Source organism: Metopolophium dirhodum, chromosome 7, assembly GCF_019925205.1.
Source record: "Metopolophium dirhodum isolate CAU chromosome 7, ASM1992520v1, whole genome shotgun sequence".
Taxonomy (NCBI): Eukaryota; Metazoa; Arthropoda; class Insecta; order Hemiptera; family Aphididae; genus Metopolophium; species Metopolophium dirhodum.
Window position 1 is genome coordinate 8,700,824 of NC_083566.1, and position 19,098 is coordinate 8,719,921.

At 29.0% G+C, this 19,098-nt stretch overlaps 3 protein-coding genes across 4 annotated transcripts in view; 1 reads left to right on the forward strand and 2 right to left on the reverse strand.

The window, feature by feature from the left end:
* The window catches only part of LOC132948147 (uncharacterized), a 3,802-nt gene extending 2,219 nt beyond the window's left edge, over positions 1-1,583 (forward strand). The window contains exon 2 of the mRNA XM_061018490.1: positions 223-1,583. Within this exon, the coding sequence (XP_060874473.1) occupies positions 223-1,123 (901 nt within the window). The 3' untranslated portion in view covers positions 1,124-1,583. The remainder of the gene's footprint in view (positions 1-222) is intronic.
* The window catches only part of LOC132948148 (mucin-2-like), a 3,159-nt gene extending 1,481 nt beyond the window's left edge, over positions 1-1,678 (reverse strand). Inside the window, exon 1 of the mRNA XM_061018491.1 lies at positions 1,537-1,678. Within this exon, the coding sequence (XP_060874474.1) occupies positions 1,537-1,678 (142 nt within the window). The remainder of the gene's footprint in view (positions 1-1,536) is intronic.
* Positions 1-13,633, reverse strand: part of LOC132948146 (high-affinity choline transporter 1) — a 24,093-nt gene extending 10,460 nt beyond the window's left edge. The window contains exons 1-4 of one of the 2 annotated variants that reach the window (XM_061018489.1): positions 13,554-13,633; positions 13,420-13,479; positions 2,634-3,144; positions 2,360-2,522 (exon numbers count right to left, since the gene is read on the reverse strand). In XM_061018489.1, coding sequence (XP_060874472.1) covers positions 2,360-2,519 — 160 coding nt within the window. In that variant the 5' untranslated portion in view covers positions 2,520-2,522; positions 2,634-3,144; positions 13,420-13,479; positions 13,554-13,633. Of the gene's footprint in view, positions 1-2,359; positions 2,523-2,633; positions 3,145-13,419 lie in introns of both variants that reach the window. The other variant, XM_061018488.1, reaches the window with a different exon arrangement.
* Between the last annotated feature and the right edge of the window lie 5,465 nt (positions 13,634-19,098).

Here is a 19,098-nt window from a genome sequence, read left to right on the forward strand (position 1 = left end):
TTAACTGTTATTGTGAAAACATATCAGAAGCCTTGTATTAAAGTTTTAGGTTGAAGAAAATCGAAGTAGTTTTACTGCCCCAAACGGACGATGACATACAAAAATTAAAAAATTAAAATAAAAAAAACATTATTGTAAATTGAATACATTCATCGCTTCCTCAGAATCTAATACAAGTATAATATATTTATAATTATAAAAAATGTTTGTTTTTTTATTTAGGTTTTTAGCGACAGGAGATTCGTTTAAGACAATTTCCTTCAGTTACCGCCTAGGCCACGCAACAGTTTATAAAATAGTAATTGACACTTGTCAAAGTATAGTAAAAAATTTGATGGCTGAAGTTATGCCTCAACCAACTAAAGAACGATGGAAACAAATCTTCAATGATTTTTGGAACGTTTGGAATTTTCCTAACTGTTTAGGAGCGCTAGACGGCAAACATGTCACTATCCAAGCTCCAGCAAATTCTGGATCTAATTTTTTTAACTACAAAAAAACGTTTTCAGTTGTTTTGCTAGCATTAGTGGATGCAAATTACAATTTTATAGCAGTAGATGTGGGTGCTTACGGTAAAAACAGCGATGGTGGTATATTGGCACATTCTAATTTAGGAAAATCATTAGAAAATGGTTCATTAAATATTCCTAATGATGAAATTCTACCAAATACCAATATTTCTGCACCGTACGTTATACTAGGCGACGAAGCGTTTCCACTGAAAACGTACTTAATGAGACCGTATCCTGGGAAGCAACTTGACGACTTGTCCAAACGAATTTATAACTATCGTGTTTGTAGAACGCGGAGAGTAGTCGAAAATTGTTTTGGAATTCTAGTACAAAAATTTCGTATTTTTAACAGAAGGATACAGTCTAAACCAGAAAATGTGGACTATATTATTTTAGCAACTTGCGTTCTTCACAACTATATAAAAAAATACAGCAATTGTACCAATGAAGTTTTTCAAAATATAAATGAACCCGTTTCAAATATTACTCTAAATAATATACCTATGCAAGGCGGTGGAGCTGGACGGGCAGCGTTTGCAACACGAGAATTATATAAAGATTTTTTTAATTCTCCAGCAGGGTCTGTACCGTGGCAAAATGAAAAAATTTAACAACATAAAAACGCATCTATTATTAGGTACTTACTACTATTTAATTTTACTGTGTATTACGTCTTAATATAGGTACTTATTATTATATTAATTCAGCAAAAATAATAATTATAAGTTATTTTTTAACAGTTGTGTTTTTTTAAAATTTAATAACTTAAAGTTTTTTAAGTAAATGACATACTATTGTCATTAGCGACTAGCAGTTGTTCATTTCAAATGTGTACCTATATCAATTATTAAAATATAATCTTGAATATGCTATAATATGCTTGTATTAAATGTATCATTTTTACAATTTATTAATTTTTTAAATTAAATAATAATTTAACTATAAATTCTTAATAGTTGTTTAGTAAAAACATGTTATCTATACTAAAAAAATACATAATTAAGTACTAACAAATACCACTTACCTGTTAGATTTATTTCATTTCCAATAGAATTCCAAATTTTGTCTTTATGAGCAGTATCCATATATTTTGGGTGTGAAAAGTCGTATAATTCTATATGAGAACGAACCATTTCTATAATTTTTTCGTCGGCATTGGTACTCATATTGATTTCAGATTTTGGTGTATAAGTTTTTGAAAAAACAACTTTTTAATAACTTTTTAAACTTTTTTAAATTTTACAAATACGTCTTGCGAGTAGGTAAGAACAAACCGATCAAGCTGTCAATTGGCACTGACGGTTGTTTACACTGTTCCGTATTTTTCATATCCGTATCAGTGAAATTCCCCAAAACATTGTCTCCGACAAATCAAAAATTACGGACACGGACGGTACGGACACGGAACGGATACTGAACGGACATGTGTAAACATGCCCATTTCATAACAAGTAAACAAATTTAAAACGCCGGACACGGAACGGACGGCACGGACACGGAACGGTTATGTGTAAATAGACCTTTAATCGTCGTATTGCTCACAGGTATAAATAATAAATATACACTGTACATGCGTCATTTTTTTTTTTCGCTGATCGGGAATCACATAATTTATGTATCAAACTATATATATACCTGTACATAATTATAAAACATTTTTAAAGTGGTTAGCATGTTTGAACCCTAGAGTGGCGTAGAATAACATATTAACATATGCGATGCGCCCTTAAAAGTTAAATCGTATAATGCCCGAGCATGATGATATTGCGATAAAAAAAACGTCCTGTACAGTATACATTTTATATTGTTCAGATATCGCGGTTATGCATAGCAAGCAAACACCTTACCCGTCATCGTAAATATGCCGACGAAAAGCCCAATATTTCTGCCCGCCAGCATTACTTCTTCCTCCGAGTTGCCGGTGTGTTTCTTCTTGCCGGCCCATAGCCCGACCGACAGGATTAGGCAATAGAAGAAAACTATAGATATGACACCCACGACGTTCATCGTCTGCAATGGTCATATATTATGCAACGGTAAAAAAATTATAATATCGTATGCGTTTGTCTGTACGCGATTTATTCCATCGCACAAGGAGCGATTGCTCAGTTTAACACTCACGGATGGTTTGTTGGACGAGTGGTTTTATTATATAATTAAACTGCCCTCCAATCGACTGTTTTCGTTTTCGTGTTCAAGTAGTACACTCTCTGGATCAGCTACACTAACACATTTCCGGTAACAATATCACCAACGAATTGCTTTTGTTAGGTATATTTTTTTTTCAACACAACAAAAATATATCAATAAAAATGTATATTATGTAACAAAGTTTAAACAAATATAGGATATGTATATCGAAATACTTTTTTGTTAACAGATTAATAAAGGTAACTCTTATGAAACGGAAAACTTGGCTCGTAGTTACAAAAATAAAAATAAGTGTAAGCCGATTTTAGTTCCCTACGGGGTTTTAGTGCAGTTGGCTCAAAACCACAGTGGACAACAATCGCCCCAACGCAATGACGTTTTCTGCGATGGACTATTGCGTGTTTTGAACCCTAAGCTGCACATCAGTCCGATTGTTTGATTCGATCTTGGAAAGGAACATTTAAAATAGATCCAAACTCCCCTAAACATAAAAATAAAAACAAATATATGTTAATATTATATATTATACCTATATGGTTATATGTCTGTATACTTGATCAACTTTCTAGTTGTATTAAAATAATTAAGTGAGTCCGTCGAGTATGAATTTATAACATTATATTATACAGTTGTATGCAATTATTGGTTTCTCTCGGTAAACGTAAGTATACTTAAACATTTGATATAAAGATATGTTATTGGTTTGTTGATATATTCTTTAAGAAAATTAATGAACAATCCTAAATCTAATTTTTCGTAGTTCGGATGTTTTACGAAGAATATATTATTATTTATTTAGGCATACAATTATTCGAAGTGACAGAGTTTTTCTACGCATTCACAATTCACGCACGTATATACAAAAAAAAAACATCCCAACAAGTTAACAGAATTTGCATTATTTATTTACCATATGAAATAAATTTATTTTTTATCGGCAAAGAAGTCAAAAAATAAAATAAAATGTACTATACGCTATATTAAAAAGGGTGTACCTAATGTAATGACTGCATATATAATTCTTATCGGACATAATTTTCCTTTATTATGATTGTGTAGTTTTATTTGCCTAATTGTAATGCAAATTTAACACGATACATGCCCTGACAAACGTATATCAAATGTACGTATAGTTTGAATGTGCAGAAGTACCTACGTTAATTTTTTTTTAAACGTAGGTATATGCTTTAATTATTATTTTCTGGATTATGTATGTAAAAAAGATTTATTATGATTCCTCCATGCATGTATTGATATTTATTATGTAAGTAGTAAGTACTAATTCCATGCCAATAAATTGTATGTACTTATTTCCATTAATAAAAACTTTTGATTTCATAATAATATTCAAACTGCATGACAATCAAAACATACTGTTTAAGTCGTTCTAATTATGTGTAGATAAATGAAAATAAATCCGAACATATATTAAATTATATATGTAGGTACTTTATGTAATATTTATATTCAATCTTATTTCATATTATACCTATTCTGATATTTGTATTTGATGGTGAGAAGTCAGGACTGTGAAAACTTTATTATTCCATTACACGAGAAACACTGTTGCTATCCTCGACAAAAGCACTTAGGTATATTTTAAAAGAAAAATCACTAAAATAGTAATATAATATAAATACAAATATTAAATTTTGCAAATAAATGTGATCAATATTGAAATATTAGTATTAAAGTATGAAAAAAATATTTATACTGATCGTTGGTGTCAAAAATAGGATTTGAATATATATTTATGAAAAATCAAAATTCTGTTTTCCCAAAAGTTTAATATTTTTGTAGATACCTATACAATTTTTTTAAGAGGACAATAGGTAGTCAATATTATGTTTGATAATATAGTGTATACATTTCAATGCTGATTATATAATAATATTAATATATATATTTTTGAAACCATAACACTATTGGCTCGGATTAATATCTTTTGGGTAAAATACTGGTATTTCTTTTATCCACCTAATACAAAGTACAAACGTACGTTTTTTGTATATATATATTATTATACTCTCTGAGGACATAACTGTCAAACAACGTATATTGCTAAAAATAAAACAAAAACAAATTGTTATTTTAAACAGAAAAAATAACAAACTAAAGTCAATTGTATTGTAACGGCGAGCGGTTTATTAACTGTCACCGAGCGAAAATCACAAATCTTCAGTTAAAATCTCAAACGTATTGGTCTGGTTGTCAGTCTGTAGACTGCATGTGGACACTGAAGTATATATTTTCATAAATCGAACGAAATGATGAAACGTTGTGACGATAGCAAAAAAAAAATATACCTAGTCGACATCGTCATGGAAACGGCACCGAAAACTTCGTCGCGCTTTGAGGACAATGACGTATCGCAATCAGGTAAGTCCGACGGGAATCCGATGGATTGATCGGACGAGATGATATAGTATTAGAACAATTATTTAGAAGACGTAATTTCAGACACATGTATACTCTGTGGTTGAGTTATCTATCTAGTAATATTCGTGGATAAAAAAAATACAGTCATGTGGAGTTGGTCGCGATACAATTATTGGTGTGGGTAGGTACCCAAACAAGACAAAAATAAATTGCCACCGACAATCCTGTAGCCGCAATAATTATTGTACCGCGGTCCGCGGTGGTTTAGCCCAGTACGTCTACCGACCAATCGAGTCGGCCAACAAATAATATAGTTATAATAGTATTTATTTATTTCAGACATATTAATTAGGTACAGTTCAATTATTACAATAAATCTAATACATTTTTACCAAAACGAATGTGATTTTAAACAATATCTTATTTTTATTTACATTATACAATATCTATTTTTATACTTGATTTATAACATTTTTGTAATTTATAAACAATTCGTAAAATTCTAATAACTTATATTTTTAATGGCAAAGAAACTAAAAAAAGGAACCGTAAAAATACATTTTTAACCATTACTTTGGTCTAAATAGATCATAGACAGTCCTGAGTCTGTTAAAATGGGAAGGAAAATGTTATTACAGTGTAGTACTCACCAGTTATACATTAATTTTATATGTAATTTAAAAATCAATTATCAACGAAAACTTTTATTAAATTATAAAAAAAAAAACAAATTATTTGAATTTCTCAATAAATAATGATGAGAACAATTGGACGGTGCGCGGGTAAAAGGGAATAAGCCAATTTTTATAAATAAAAATATTTTGTTTTGTAGGTAATTTTACGCTGAGTCGACTGGTGACACTGAAATTTGGATATCTCATTCTTAACAACCTACGTTATAAAGAAAGATAGCCAAATTACAGTGTCACCAGTCGAACCAGCGTAAAATTATCTACAAAACAAAAAATATATTTTTATTTATAAAAATTGACCTATTCCCCCTTTCACCCGCGCGCCGTCCAATTATGATAATTTAGAAATCCATTTTTGTGAAAACGAAATGTCGCAGTATATCAACAAATATATAGAGTTTCTAGTACTTATAAGTTATAAGAAATTTAGGTTTAACTTTTGACAAAAGCATGAAATAGTCAAGCAGCATTTACGTCTTACATGTCAATAATATTGTAATGCACATGAGTACATTAACTTTTAGCTTTTAAAAATTATGCGCATAATTTATATATCATTATTCCAGGAAATATTTCAATATGGTTTGTTGATTATGGTGGGAAGGAGTCTGGATGAGAACGACGTTAGACCACTACAAATTCTACAAAAGAAAATCATTAGGATCTGAGTATGTAAAAATTCCTTAGTAGGATCAACTAAATAAAACTATGAGTTACCAGTTGAGAATGTAAATAAGAATAGCTATTTTACATGTAATACAAAATTATGAATATTCTATGGATATGGAAAACATAAAGGAGAAAAGGAAACATAGGACGTTTATTATTAAAATCAATTATTTCAGAAAATCTTCGAGTCGAAAATTCTTAGATGATTATCTAGATCCTAAATATTTTAACTTAATGCCAATACACATATTAAAAAAAACATATTTTGCACGACTGGGAATCTTAATCTTAAAATTACAAGTAATAAAAAAAAAATATCAGTTATGGCTATTTTCATTGCAATCATTGTAATCTAATACAGTATATAATTTGAATAACATTCGTACAAATTATAACAATTGTATTACTTTTTTTGTAATTATTTTTTCTATATTGTTCTATTTTAATGTAAGTTTTTATAGAAAGTTGTAAGTTGTTTTAGAATACCTATATGATAACTATAATAAATGTATATCTCTATAACCAACACAAACATTGTCCTTAAATGGCTTAAACGAGGTAGATATTTTATTGAAATCGTTTTGATATCATGTCAAACCATTTCATATTTTATCTAATTATTACAATAAAAAAAACAATCAACATTTATTTTTATAGACACGCTAACAATAATAATTATTATAAACTATAAGCTGTGCTCCAGGCAAGTTGCTTATAACAATAACCGGAGTTTATGTAGGGTGACTCTCATTGAAGTAGCTTAGCTATCCCAGACTCTAAAAAATGTTTATGATCCGACAAAACGTACAAACTATAATGGTGATATACTAATTAGTGATTACTAATTAATAATTATTACTCAGATATCACGTTTTAAGGGGACGTCGCGCGTTGCTTCGTACCCGCATATATTATTATGTTTTATCCCTCTTACTAACGCAATACAAAAAACTGGAAAAAATTACAATGTTTTTTTAATTATTATTTTTTGTTATCATATAGGCAGTCACAACTCTTGAATTATGTATTTTTTTCTTAAGTGTAAAGTTGTATAATTGTGGAGGTGTATAAAAATAATTTCAAAATACATTATAAAATCCTGTACCTATTATAGAACGATATAGTTCAGTTATTAATCATAATGTATAGTTAATATTTTTAGCAGAAAAAAGAGTAATTTATTGTTGTCATAATATTAACTAGTGAGTATCTTTATATACTACTCAACTACTGAGGAAACCTTTTAAAATCGTTTTTAGATTCTGGATGTGTGAGGAAACTAAATAAAATATCGAACAAAAAGTCAAACAAATGTTTTGTTGATTATTCATTATTGAAATGCCAGCAAAATATTCATACGACACACACCTTCTAATGAAGTATTGCCATATTTTATTTTATTTAAACTAGGACAAACACTTTTGTATCATGATAAATGTTTGTGGAAAAATTCTTACAACTCCTCCATGGTCATCATTCATCAACCATTTTTTCATTACCTACTGAATACCATACACAACGGTCATCACTCTTACTAATTTTTACAATGGGAATGATAAACCGACAAAATAATCATCAGTTTTAAAATAATGATAACAACAATTTCGTATGAGAACGGGAAAACGATGAACGTATTCCGGTATTCGTCATCAAGCCGGTAATATATTTTAAAATAGAGTTCACCAATCAATCAAATATATAATTTTTTTTTATACATATAAACCGCCCGAAGGTTTTTTAATTATAACGATCTTTAACAATACATTTCAAAGGTGTACATAAATATTAAATATTAATGAATAAATATTTTAATAAGTATACACAAAAACATATTTGGATTATCATTCCCAAAAAGAGAGACAAACTTGATTATTTTACATTTATCGGAACAATATTTTTTTCCCCTATAAATGTTAAGTAAAAATGATTGAAGTTTGATTCTGGGACAATTTGCCGTCCCACTTTATCGGGATAACGGGACAGAGACGTTTTCAGGTCAATTCCATGGAAGGGGAGGGGGGGGTGAAAACATTTTACTCTTTAATACCGCTTTGCTAAACAAAAACTTAACATCTATATGCTTATATAATCATATGTTTGATGTTTGTATCAACGGTTTGTATAATCAGTGTAATTAGTATTAACAAAATTTATAAAATGTATTTATCCAAAATCTATACAATTTGTCTATAAAAACAGAAAATCTCACGACCTTTGGAGGGAGCGTTCGCCCCCTTCTCCCCCCTCCCACAGGGACGCCCCTATAACGGGACACTAAATTTAAAACCAGGACGTATGTACTCTAACCTGCTGTCAATCAACCCAATCATTTTATCTATTCGCTAGTTACCATGGATTCCAAAGTAAATTTTACCTCGAGTATAGTATCTAAAAGTGTGGATATAATATTATGGACTCATATATTGTCCAAACGTACAAGTTTTTAAAGTTTTTCCCGGTGCCCTGAAAGTCACTATGGGGATTTTGTTATGCCCCAGATTATAATTTGTTATTATAAATTTGTATTGCATCATTTAATAATCTATATTACCTTTCTACGGTAACTCCCGATTTCGTCATACCTATTTACTTATTTTTAATAGTTAACAGTAATATTTTGAGTGTTTGCGATTGTTCAAAATATTAAAGAAATAAAAAATGATGATTTTTTTTATAATATATTTTAGTATTAATGTTATAAAAAATCAGAGAATTGTATTGGGAGTATGGGAAAAATTGGTTCCGCCCGAAATCCCCATTGAAACCTAATGTTTTGTTTTTTTATATTTTTAAGCAGTAAGTGGTTCTTTTTGAATTTAAATTTAGCCTTAGTCGTATGATGTGTAAACTATACAACTCGTTTTCGCTTTATAATTCCCGAGAATTTCCATGTATTCCCAGGGTTCCAGACAATTGGTGTTCCCAGAAATTATCCATCCCTAAAAATCTGCTGAGGAGAACTCAAGTATTCATTTTTCTCATTAAATTTTAAATCTTCACTGGTCGCTGTTGCATATTTTTATCGGACATTGTATCACATTACTATTATAATTTACCTTGGATTAATTTAAACATGGTTGTTAGATGTACTATGTACTTGATTATTTTATGATACATCATACTAAAATAATAACACACGCAAATAATAGTGGGATTTATTATTGATACCTAATTCACTAATTCAGTAATCGTGGATAAGGTAGTGAATATTTAATGCATGACCAGCAAAGGAAACGTCTTTGAACTCGCTTTAGAACTAATGAGCTTGTGGCAATATAAGGATCTCATAGAAACTTAAGTAAAGGTCAAACATGGAAAACCTAGTACAGAGCCTTGAGTGAAGAGGAAAGCATATGCTCTGAGGTGTGCCGCATAACTTAACCTAACCTAACCTAACTTAACCTACTAACAAAAACCAAACGCTTTACAACTAATAGATAAAATATGTAAATTGTAATTAAAGTCAGTGGTTAGTCAGGTCTTTCTTTTATTGAGAACAGACACTTAATATTCAATATTTGGTGTATTCGATTTTGAATTGTTTTTCTACACAACTATTATCTATTTATATTATGATCAACGCTGTTACAATACAAATATTAAGACATTTCACCACTGTATTATCCAAAACTGATTTACATTTTAGTTTAAACATAATTTAGAGAAACTTAGGTTTAAATATATCTGAAATTTCCTAGAGCCGAAACATTTTATAACACATGTACGAATATGATTTTAATTATGATTAATTCTGATAATATCAGAACTTCTTTTTATAACCAAATTTCAAGCTCCTAATTAATGTTTGAATGGCATAAAGCGGTCAATCGATGTTTATAGCATGGTTATAGTTACTATAGATACTACAGTATATAATTGTTAGGTATAAAGCCGAAGTTTAAATTAAAATGATTCCATGTATGTGCATGTTTATTAAGTCTAAACATTTACTGTTGATTTTATTAGAATAAAATGTTTATATGGTTATTAATACAAGCGAATAAATTAAAAATTAACAACGACTCCATTTAAATTATTTACGTTAATAGCCACCCATTCTTGTTTGAAAAATAAACAATTTATAATATTTAGTTCAACACAAATTATCCATACAAATAAATATAATACATATCTGTACGTTGCTAAAATACAGTTGAAATGTTTGTGAATGAAAATGTGTAGTAATATTTTACGGCATTAAATATGCAACAGAATCGATAATGCGGGAACAATATTATATTTTTTAATAATAATACCCTTATTTTTTAACAAATATGGCCCGCATATACGTTATAGTACCAATGATATAACCGTATACTTAACATCATTACTTCTGATATACTTTTTAAATGTTAACTAGGTACTTGCGTTGTATAATTTGAATTCTGTTCTAAGAAAATTGATAATAATTAACAACTATATGGAACGACAAACTTTTAGATCTTAAGCATTACACGAGCACTCAATTCGTTCAGTAATTTATTAATGATGGCATGTTAATTTGTTAGGTACAGAATTATAAAATACATATGAACTCAAATGACGAATTACCATTTATCATTATCAATCTTCATTTATTACCTAAAGTATAAATATAATACATTTATTAGCATTAACATTTTATGAAACTGTCTTGTCACTATAGCATATTATTATTTTATTCATTATAATACAATAATTTAACGATTAAGCACTTTATGGCAATACACTCTTACAACTTACCATAAACTTACTAAATAAATGTAGCGCGTGGAATAATCGGATTAGTAACTAGTAAGGGAACTTATTTTCCATCTTGAAATTATAGTTTATAATGTATTAAATATTAAAATTTTCCACATTCGATTTTATTCAAACTATTAGGTATTTAAATCACTTTTTGAAGCATTTCTCTGGAAGAATTGAATTCGAAACTAATTTAAATTGTTTATTAACATTGTTCTGAACATCTTCATTCGTACGAAAATAAATTGACTTAATAACAGTAGATTCTATTTTATTCATCAAAATTGTTTAATTTAATACTATATTTAATTAAACCAGTAAGTAAATCTCACAAATATAAAGATTTTCTACTTCGGTATGTTTAGTGTCAATAGACATCGATTAAATTAATAACGATTAAGGGTGTATCGATACAATCCAAGTCAATGTTCTATACTACCTACTACCAATATAAAAATATTCTTATATTTATTTAGAATAAAGAATATAATAAATATAGGTATTTAGTACATACCTAATAGATAAATAATAATACATATAAATATAATCACTTATTATACATATATTTTTGTACGCACGTGCTGGATTCATTGTTGATATTATAATATAATTAAATATATGATAGGTATAGATACATTGTGTAAATACAATATACCCTTAAAACTTTTTTTTATAAAATTTATCAGTCAATTACAGATTATGTTTGGATTTAAATAATTCAAATTTTACTACGTAACATCTTTTAAATTAACAACATTGAATAACTAGTGTCATCGTTGTTACTCGATATTGTTTTTAATCGTTTTATGATTGGATCGTTTGATGTACATATTTATAAAAAAAAAATTATCTGTTAATTATACGCCACTGCATTTCGAATTGAACCAGTTGAAATGCCATTTGTCGATAGTTGTTGTATACAATATTACAATATACATTATGTTATTTGTGGTGAGTTATTTTATGACGCATAGCTTAAAACGTATATCTAATATTATGACGTGTTTAATGTCAAAAGCCAAACCCAGATTAAAGGTGCTGTCCCTCTCTTTCTACGAAATGCAAATTTAAAAAATAAAATAAAAATAAAAATATCAAAAAATGTACTAAATGTCAAATAATATCAAATAAATTCATAAAAAATTAATGTTCAAGTTTGAAATTGGTGAAAATAATTGTAGTTGTTAACAATATAGTTCAGTATAGTACATGGTATTACCATATTATGTAGTTATTAAATTATATTTAATAGGTAGGTAATTAGTAATATTAACATAATATTTAACTATGAAATTAATATTAGGTGTTTTTGATATACTCAAGTGAGTTAACAAAATTTTATGCTACCTAGTTTCTAACGCTTAAAATATAATTTTTTTACTGCAGTAGTTGTGGTGACTAAAGTATATTTATTTAAATAATTTATTATTGTGTGTAATATAATAATATTAAATAATAAATAATGATTTTGTTAATATTTTTCTTTTTCATCGTTATTTTAAATGGTAAATAGTTAATTATTTAATTGAGAATAGTTAAAGTTTGAGTGTTGAAAAGGACCCACTAAGTGTCTAATGTCCCGGGGCCCAATGGATCAATTTTATTCTGGCTCGTTGAAAGTCCATAATATGTAATATTAATTTCTATTCCACAACTTCGTCCTCGAATCAAGTGTCTGGATAAGACAAGTGCATATATATTATTATTTAAATATATAATTATAACTGTGAAATTACTGGAACGCGTTCGCATCATTATTTTTTGACGTCGGTCGTTCGACGGGTGAGTTTAAAAAAACTTATCCTTTTTACCGATATGTGCACTTAGAGTATAATATTACTATAGATTGCGGACGGGATTGTGTGTACCTATATAAATGTAAGCGCATAGTGCCAGGCCTTTATCCATTGTCGTATACAATGAGTATGTACATAGGTAGTTGGTACCTAGACGCCCATAAGCAAAACGAAAAACCAAAAGATTTTAAAGGATCGAAGTCGTCCAGTATACAGTCGGCGGAAGTGCCCGTCGAGTTAACCCGATCGGTCGAAGATGAATTGTTTATAGAAGCGTACGCAGTTAGGTGTGTACAATAAGTAATAATAATAATAATAATAATAATAATAATAATAATGTAATAATAATAATAATAATAATACTATAGTAATATGCACCTATATAATATTTTAATATCAAAGTCACACGCACACGCGCACGCGCATACACTCATTTACACAAAATAAATAATAACGCGGGGAGGATAATGGTAAATATCGGACGTCCGGACTTACCTCTATGACGATATGTTTCGAGCGCCGCGCACGAATATGGGGCGATTGATGTTATTCTCTCTATTTTAAAAAAAAAAAAAAATTAATTTTTTATTTTTATCACTGTGCGGTCGCCATGCTTGCTAATTACTAACGCCACGGAGCTAGGCAGACTGGTACGGTGGTCCCGACGACGGCCGAACTCGTCACATATTGATCGGCCGAGTCGCAGGGTCCTCCAAAGGGCTGAGTGCGCGCGCGCAGCTCACACACAAGCACGCCCGCAGGCACGGACACGCGGGCACGCGCACACAGGCACGAGCGAAAGCGCGCCATTGGCGTTCGTTCGGTTTCGAAACGTATATGATATTATTGTACCAATATAATATGAGCTCGCGTGCGCCACACGGACAACGCTGATGGGGGGGGGGGTCTTTTTTTTTATCCTAGCCACCGCCTGCACGGCCGTTTTATGAGGGGTGGCAAATACGTCATAAAAACCCGCTCCTTTTTTTCGAAACTTCGGGCGGCGGCGGTCACCTGCTGCAGCAGGTACCTACCCATAGAGTTATCGGTGTGCGGAGCTTCGCCGCCGCGGTTGTTTCGACGCGACAGCGTAATATACACATCGACGCGCTCGTGTCGCCGACGCCGCCGCCGCGGCTTCGAGACGAGCCCGGATAGGAGAAGACTCCTTGCCTTCTCCGCGGCACGATATTATTATAAAATATTATCATATTATGTTATAAATCATTATGTATGGTACTGTATGGGTGTACATATCTTAGTAAATTGATTTAAAACATGACCTAGTCCGTATGCGTAATGTGCATGGTGGTATAGTACCGAACCGAAATACTACCTTGAAATAATATACCATCAACACCAGTGCGGCTCTATTTTGGGTTAAACGAAAACCAGTGCATCAAATTTAGTTTAGATATACGTTCCCGATAACGGATAAACGGACACTACAAATACCAGACCCTTGGGATAATAGCGGACAAGGAGATTATAATATAAATCAAACAGAAATAATAAATCGTTTTCTAACAACAATAGACAAATTTTAGAAGAGACAATTCTTACAATCCCAAATTTTATCTAAATACATTTATGTGAACATCAATTAATATTTAATCATTTGTCACGGCAGATACACCAAACCATTTATATACCTAGTTTAATAGGTACTTATAATAGAGATCTCCCAATAATATATTATACGCAAACATAAACATTAAACATTCTACGTATTATAACTATGTCGACATCTCGTATAACAAATTATGGTCAGTGAAAACTGAAAACGTAAGCATTTCAAGCCATTAAGCATCGACATTTTCATCCAATCTCAAGATAAACCTGGTTTCCGCACCAATCGTGGTCATTCCGCAATCCGCAGTCTAAGCTCTATTCGAGTATACGGTTATGTAACCAGTGCACGGCGATTGTACCTAATGTGGTACCTAGGTAATAACAATAAACACGTAAATGGTTTTTGCAGTTGTTATAGATAGTGGTATTATGCTGTTATTTTTTTAATAATGAGTTTACATTAAATGTTTTGTAAAGTTTGAATTCATCACAAAACAACAATGAAAAAAGTTGAATTAAAAACAAAAATAATAATTTAGGGGTTATTTGGGGAACTTTCAAATTGTATCTGATTGTAAATCACCTAAAAACAATTAAAGCTAGATCGTTCCATTTCATTACAAATATCTGTATCTTACTTTGTTCTATTTAAGTAAATTATAATATTAAAATTTTACTTTAATTGTTTCATACTTAATTTTAAATTTTAAAGTTTGCCCCAAGTTACACAATAATAGTTGAACTTGGGGAAAATACTCTATTACTATATTGTATAATAAAGTTAGATAACCAAACAACTGCCAGTGCCACTAATGGGTGTCTTCTTGTTCCTATTTTCGTGTATTTTTATTCTGTCACCACATACACTTATTGTGCTAAATATTACAGATTGTGCATTTCTTAATAAAAAAAAAAATATTAGATACCAGGTAATTAAAGCAAATAATATGTATTTTTTGAATAGGTAATTGGTAAATAATTTTTAACCGTGATCTTTTTCCATATTTCATTTTTTATTTTTCTAAAACTTGACATTCAAATCGCTATCGTTTAACTAAGAATTTCCTAGAACAAATTAACTTACAGTTAAGACTGAGTGTAATTAATAGTAAATTTCCTATAACAACCACAAATGTTTTACGTTTATGTAGTCAATGAGTCATTCGATATATTTACCAACTAATTAAAATATTATGATATTATTGTATCAATACTCAATGATTATTATAATATACCATAATAATATCTATATCGACTACTGAGGGAACATTTTGAAGTCATAATGCTCAAAAATAAAAAAAATTATAGAGGTACTTGTACTTTTGATATGTGAAAATTATAATTTTTTTAAAATTAATAATGCATATAGTAAAATAAATATTTATCGAGATTTAATGTATATATACTGTTACTATAGTCTGTGGGGACAATCCCATCCTTGTGGTTAACTTTGTAATCAATTTTTCTACAGAAAACTTTACTCTGAGAACTCCAGTACTCCACTGATAATAATATTATAAAGGTAACACTGGCGATGAACGAAACAAAACAATATGTTCGACAAATATAAAACTAATCTAAAATACTATTTACAGAAAAAAAAAACAATCGATAAGTATAGAAGAAATTGTTAACTTCTGGACATGTATTGATGAGTACTAATTTACAGTACCAAATTCAAATTAAATTACGTAAACAACGAAAAGGTGCACTTTCTTTATAAAAAAAACTCATATAAAAACTAACACAAAGTCTTATAATTGCGTCTTACGATACAATTATACAATGACAAAATATTTATAGAAAATAAACTTGGAAAAAAAACGACAAACAGAATATCAGACTAACAGGGTATAATGAAAAAAGTTTTTAAAAAACGTATTCTAGTACATAATATTACATTACAAATAAGGGTATTATTATACAAACCAGGGAATAAAGTACAATCAGAATATCAAGCTTTTGAAATGCATAAATGACAGTACGACGTAGTAAATGCACTACATAATGTAGATTATAGTAAGTTACAAATAATTATAATTAATTGGCCGTATAATTTATTAATATATATATGTTCACTTTATTTACAGACATGTATAATTAAAAATAATTTCACGACCAATAAATAAAGTTTAGAAAACACTTCTTTGTCGAATTAAATTTAAATTTCAAATATTTCACTATATTCAATGAAAGACATTATAGTTTTTTCTTCTTTTTATTACTTACTGTTATTTTTTTTTGTCTATTAGCTTAAATATTTTACTATGTAATTAATTTTACATAATAAAACTATAAAAATATTTTTGTTACGTAAACAAATATTTATCAACTAAAAATCTAAATTTAGAACAATGTTTTTATCATCAACAATATCTACTTGAAATATCAATTAGGTATCTCATATTTTATTTGTAATTTTTCCAAAATATATTTTTATTCTTTATAAAGTTTATTCAAATATTTCTAATAATGTACCCATATTGTATAAAATGGTTTACCTACTGCTTAGTACTGTGGTTTTCAACCTTTTTTAAACACAGCACACTATGCTCTTCACAAAATGTTCATCTTAAGACATTTTATTGAATTTATAAAAACTATATAAACTACACAATATTATTGATCTAGGCGGAATTTAGTTGAACAAATACGATTTCAACTGTTAAAAGGATAAGAATTGTATTTCCATGTAAGCTCAGTTTTGTTTTTAATATTGATGTTAGTCAATAATCCCATGACAATTATTGTATACAGTTACCTGATAGGTCAGTATTTAATTTATGTAAATTTAAAAATAAATCTACAAAAACTTCAAGGTTCCACCTTCATAATAATTATAAATACAAAATAATAAATATCTTTATAGCCACGAATACAATTAATATAATTTATAATCCAACACTTGGTTTTGTGTTTTTGTAACAACATAACAACTGCTAGATCACATTTCTTTTATAATATTATGTACGTTATTACTTAGCTTGAACAAGTTAAAATATATAATTTGGTAATTAATCCATACATATTTATCAAAATAAAACTAACCACTCTCGGCCTAAACATGGACGAATGTAGGTTACTTGAATATCTATATGACCTATTTCCCAGCAAACAACCACTCAACGAAAAATAATAACGTTTATGAATTTGACATGGTTTTCTATTTATACAAGCTTAATAGTTTTCAAAAATTGTAAAATACGTATGATAATATTAATAATGAATAATGAATAAACCAGTAGAACTCCTAAAATAATCATTTTTATAAATATGGTTTAGTACTATTACTTTCGATTTCTTATTAAATATATTTACATAAACGTAATTTAACTAGGTACCTATATATTATGATATACCTACCTAATAATTGATATGAACATTGAACAGCTATAGAAATAATATTTTAACTAATACCACAAAATAAGTTTGAATAATTATCAATATTTATACGTTAATAAATGATAATTAATATTAATGTAGCTCATTAACACAAGTCATAATTTCTTAAGCGTAAACATCGTATAATCAGTTTTTTTACTTGTAAATATTCATAAAAATAAAAAAAACTAGCATTAAGCTTTCACAAAAAATATTATGTTCATCCTAGATGTGTCACCAGTTCAAACATTGATAAATGTTCACTATAAACATTATAAACTTTAATTTTTGTGTATTTCAACAAGTACTTTTAATTCCATTTGAAAGTATAGAACATATAATCTTCGTAAACTATTAATAATAAATATTATATAATAATGGAAACAAATTTAATAATTATATGAAAGAGGCAATGAATAATGTGTATTTTTGTCAGTACGTCATGATAGATTTTTTTATTCTTAAGATCGGCTGTAGCTGCGAGTCCTATACTGTTTTTTATATACCTAACTTAATATTTATGTAATATTTGTAACAAATTAAATTGTAAAACATATTGTTTCATAAAGAAAGCAACTAACATAACATTACATAATATATGTGCATTTACAAGTACATCGTGTGGCAGTGGGTTCTGCTTCTGCAGACGAATTAAAAAGTGCTGTAATGTTTTCATGCACTAAAGTAGATATTAAGATACACTTATTTGATGCTAAACTAAAGTTTATGATATAAAGTTTAGCATTATCAATAATCATGGACACATGGCCTACGAATCAAATCGTTTTGTCATTACCAGTATGCATAAACAGATAGCCGACTGCATAGAAAATTATGATGCATTAGTAATGGAATTTTCAAAAATTAAGATTTTGTTAAGGGGATTCGATACCGTACATTTTCTGTTTTTGTCTAACACACGTGCGACATAGTATTTTAGACGTGGTTTTTGCCAAATATTTCAATTGAACTATTGAAGCGATCAGATTTCTGAAAACAGATTTGAATTTGTCGTCAAGTCTACTTGAAATCGACTTTCTCACATTTTTGATTTGTTGATTTTAACTTCTCCAAAAATTGAAATACCAGCATTTTTAAATACTCTTTTTGAATATGACATTTTTAAGAATTTGTGGGATAATATCAAAAATGTGGGAAAGCCGATTTCAAGCAGACTTGACGAAAAATTCAAATCTGTTCTTAGAATTCTTATATAAGAAT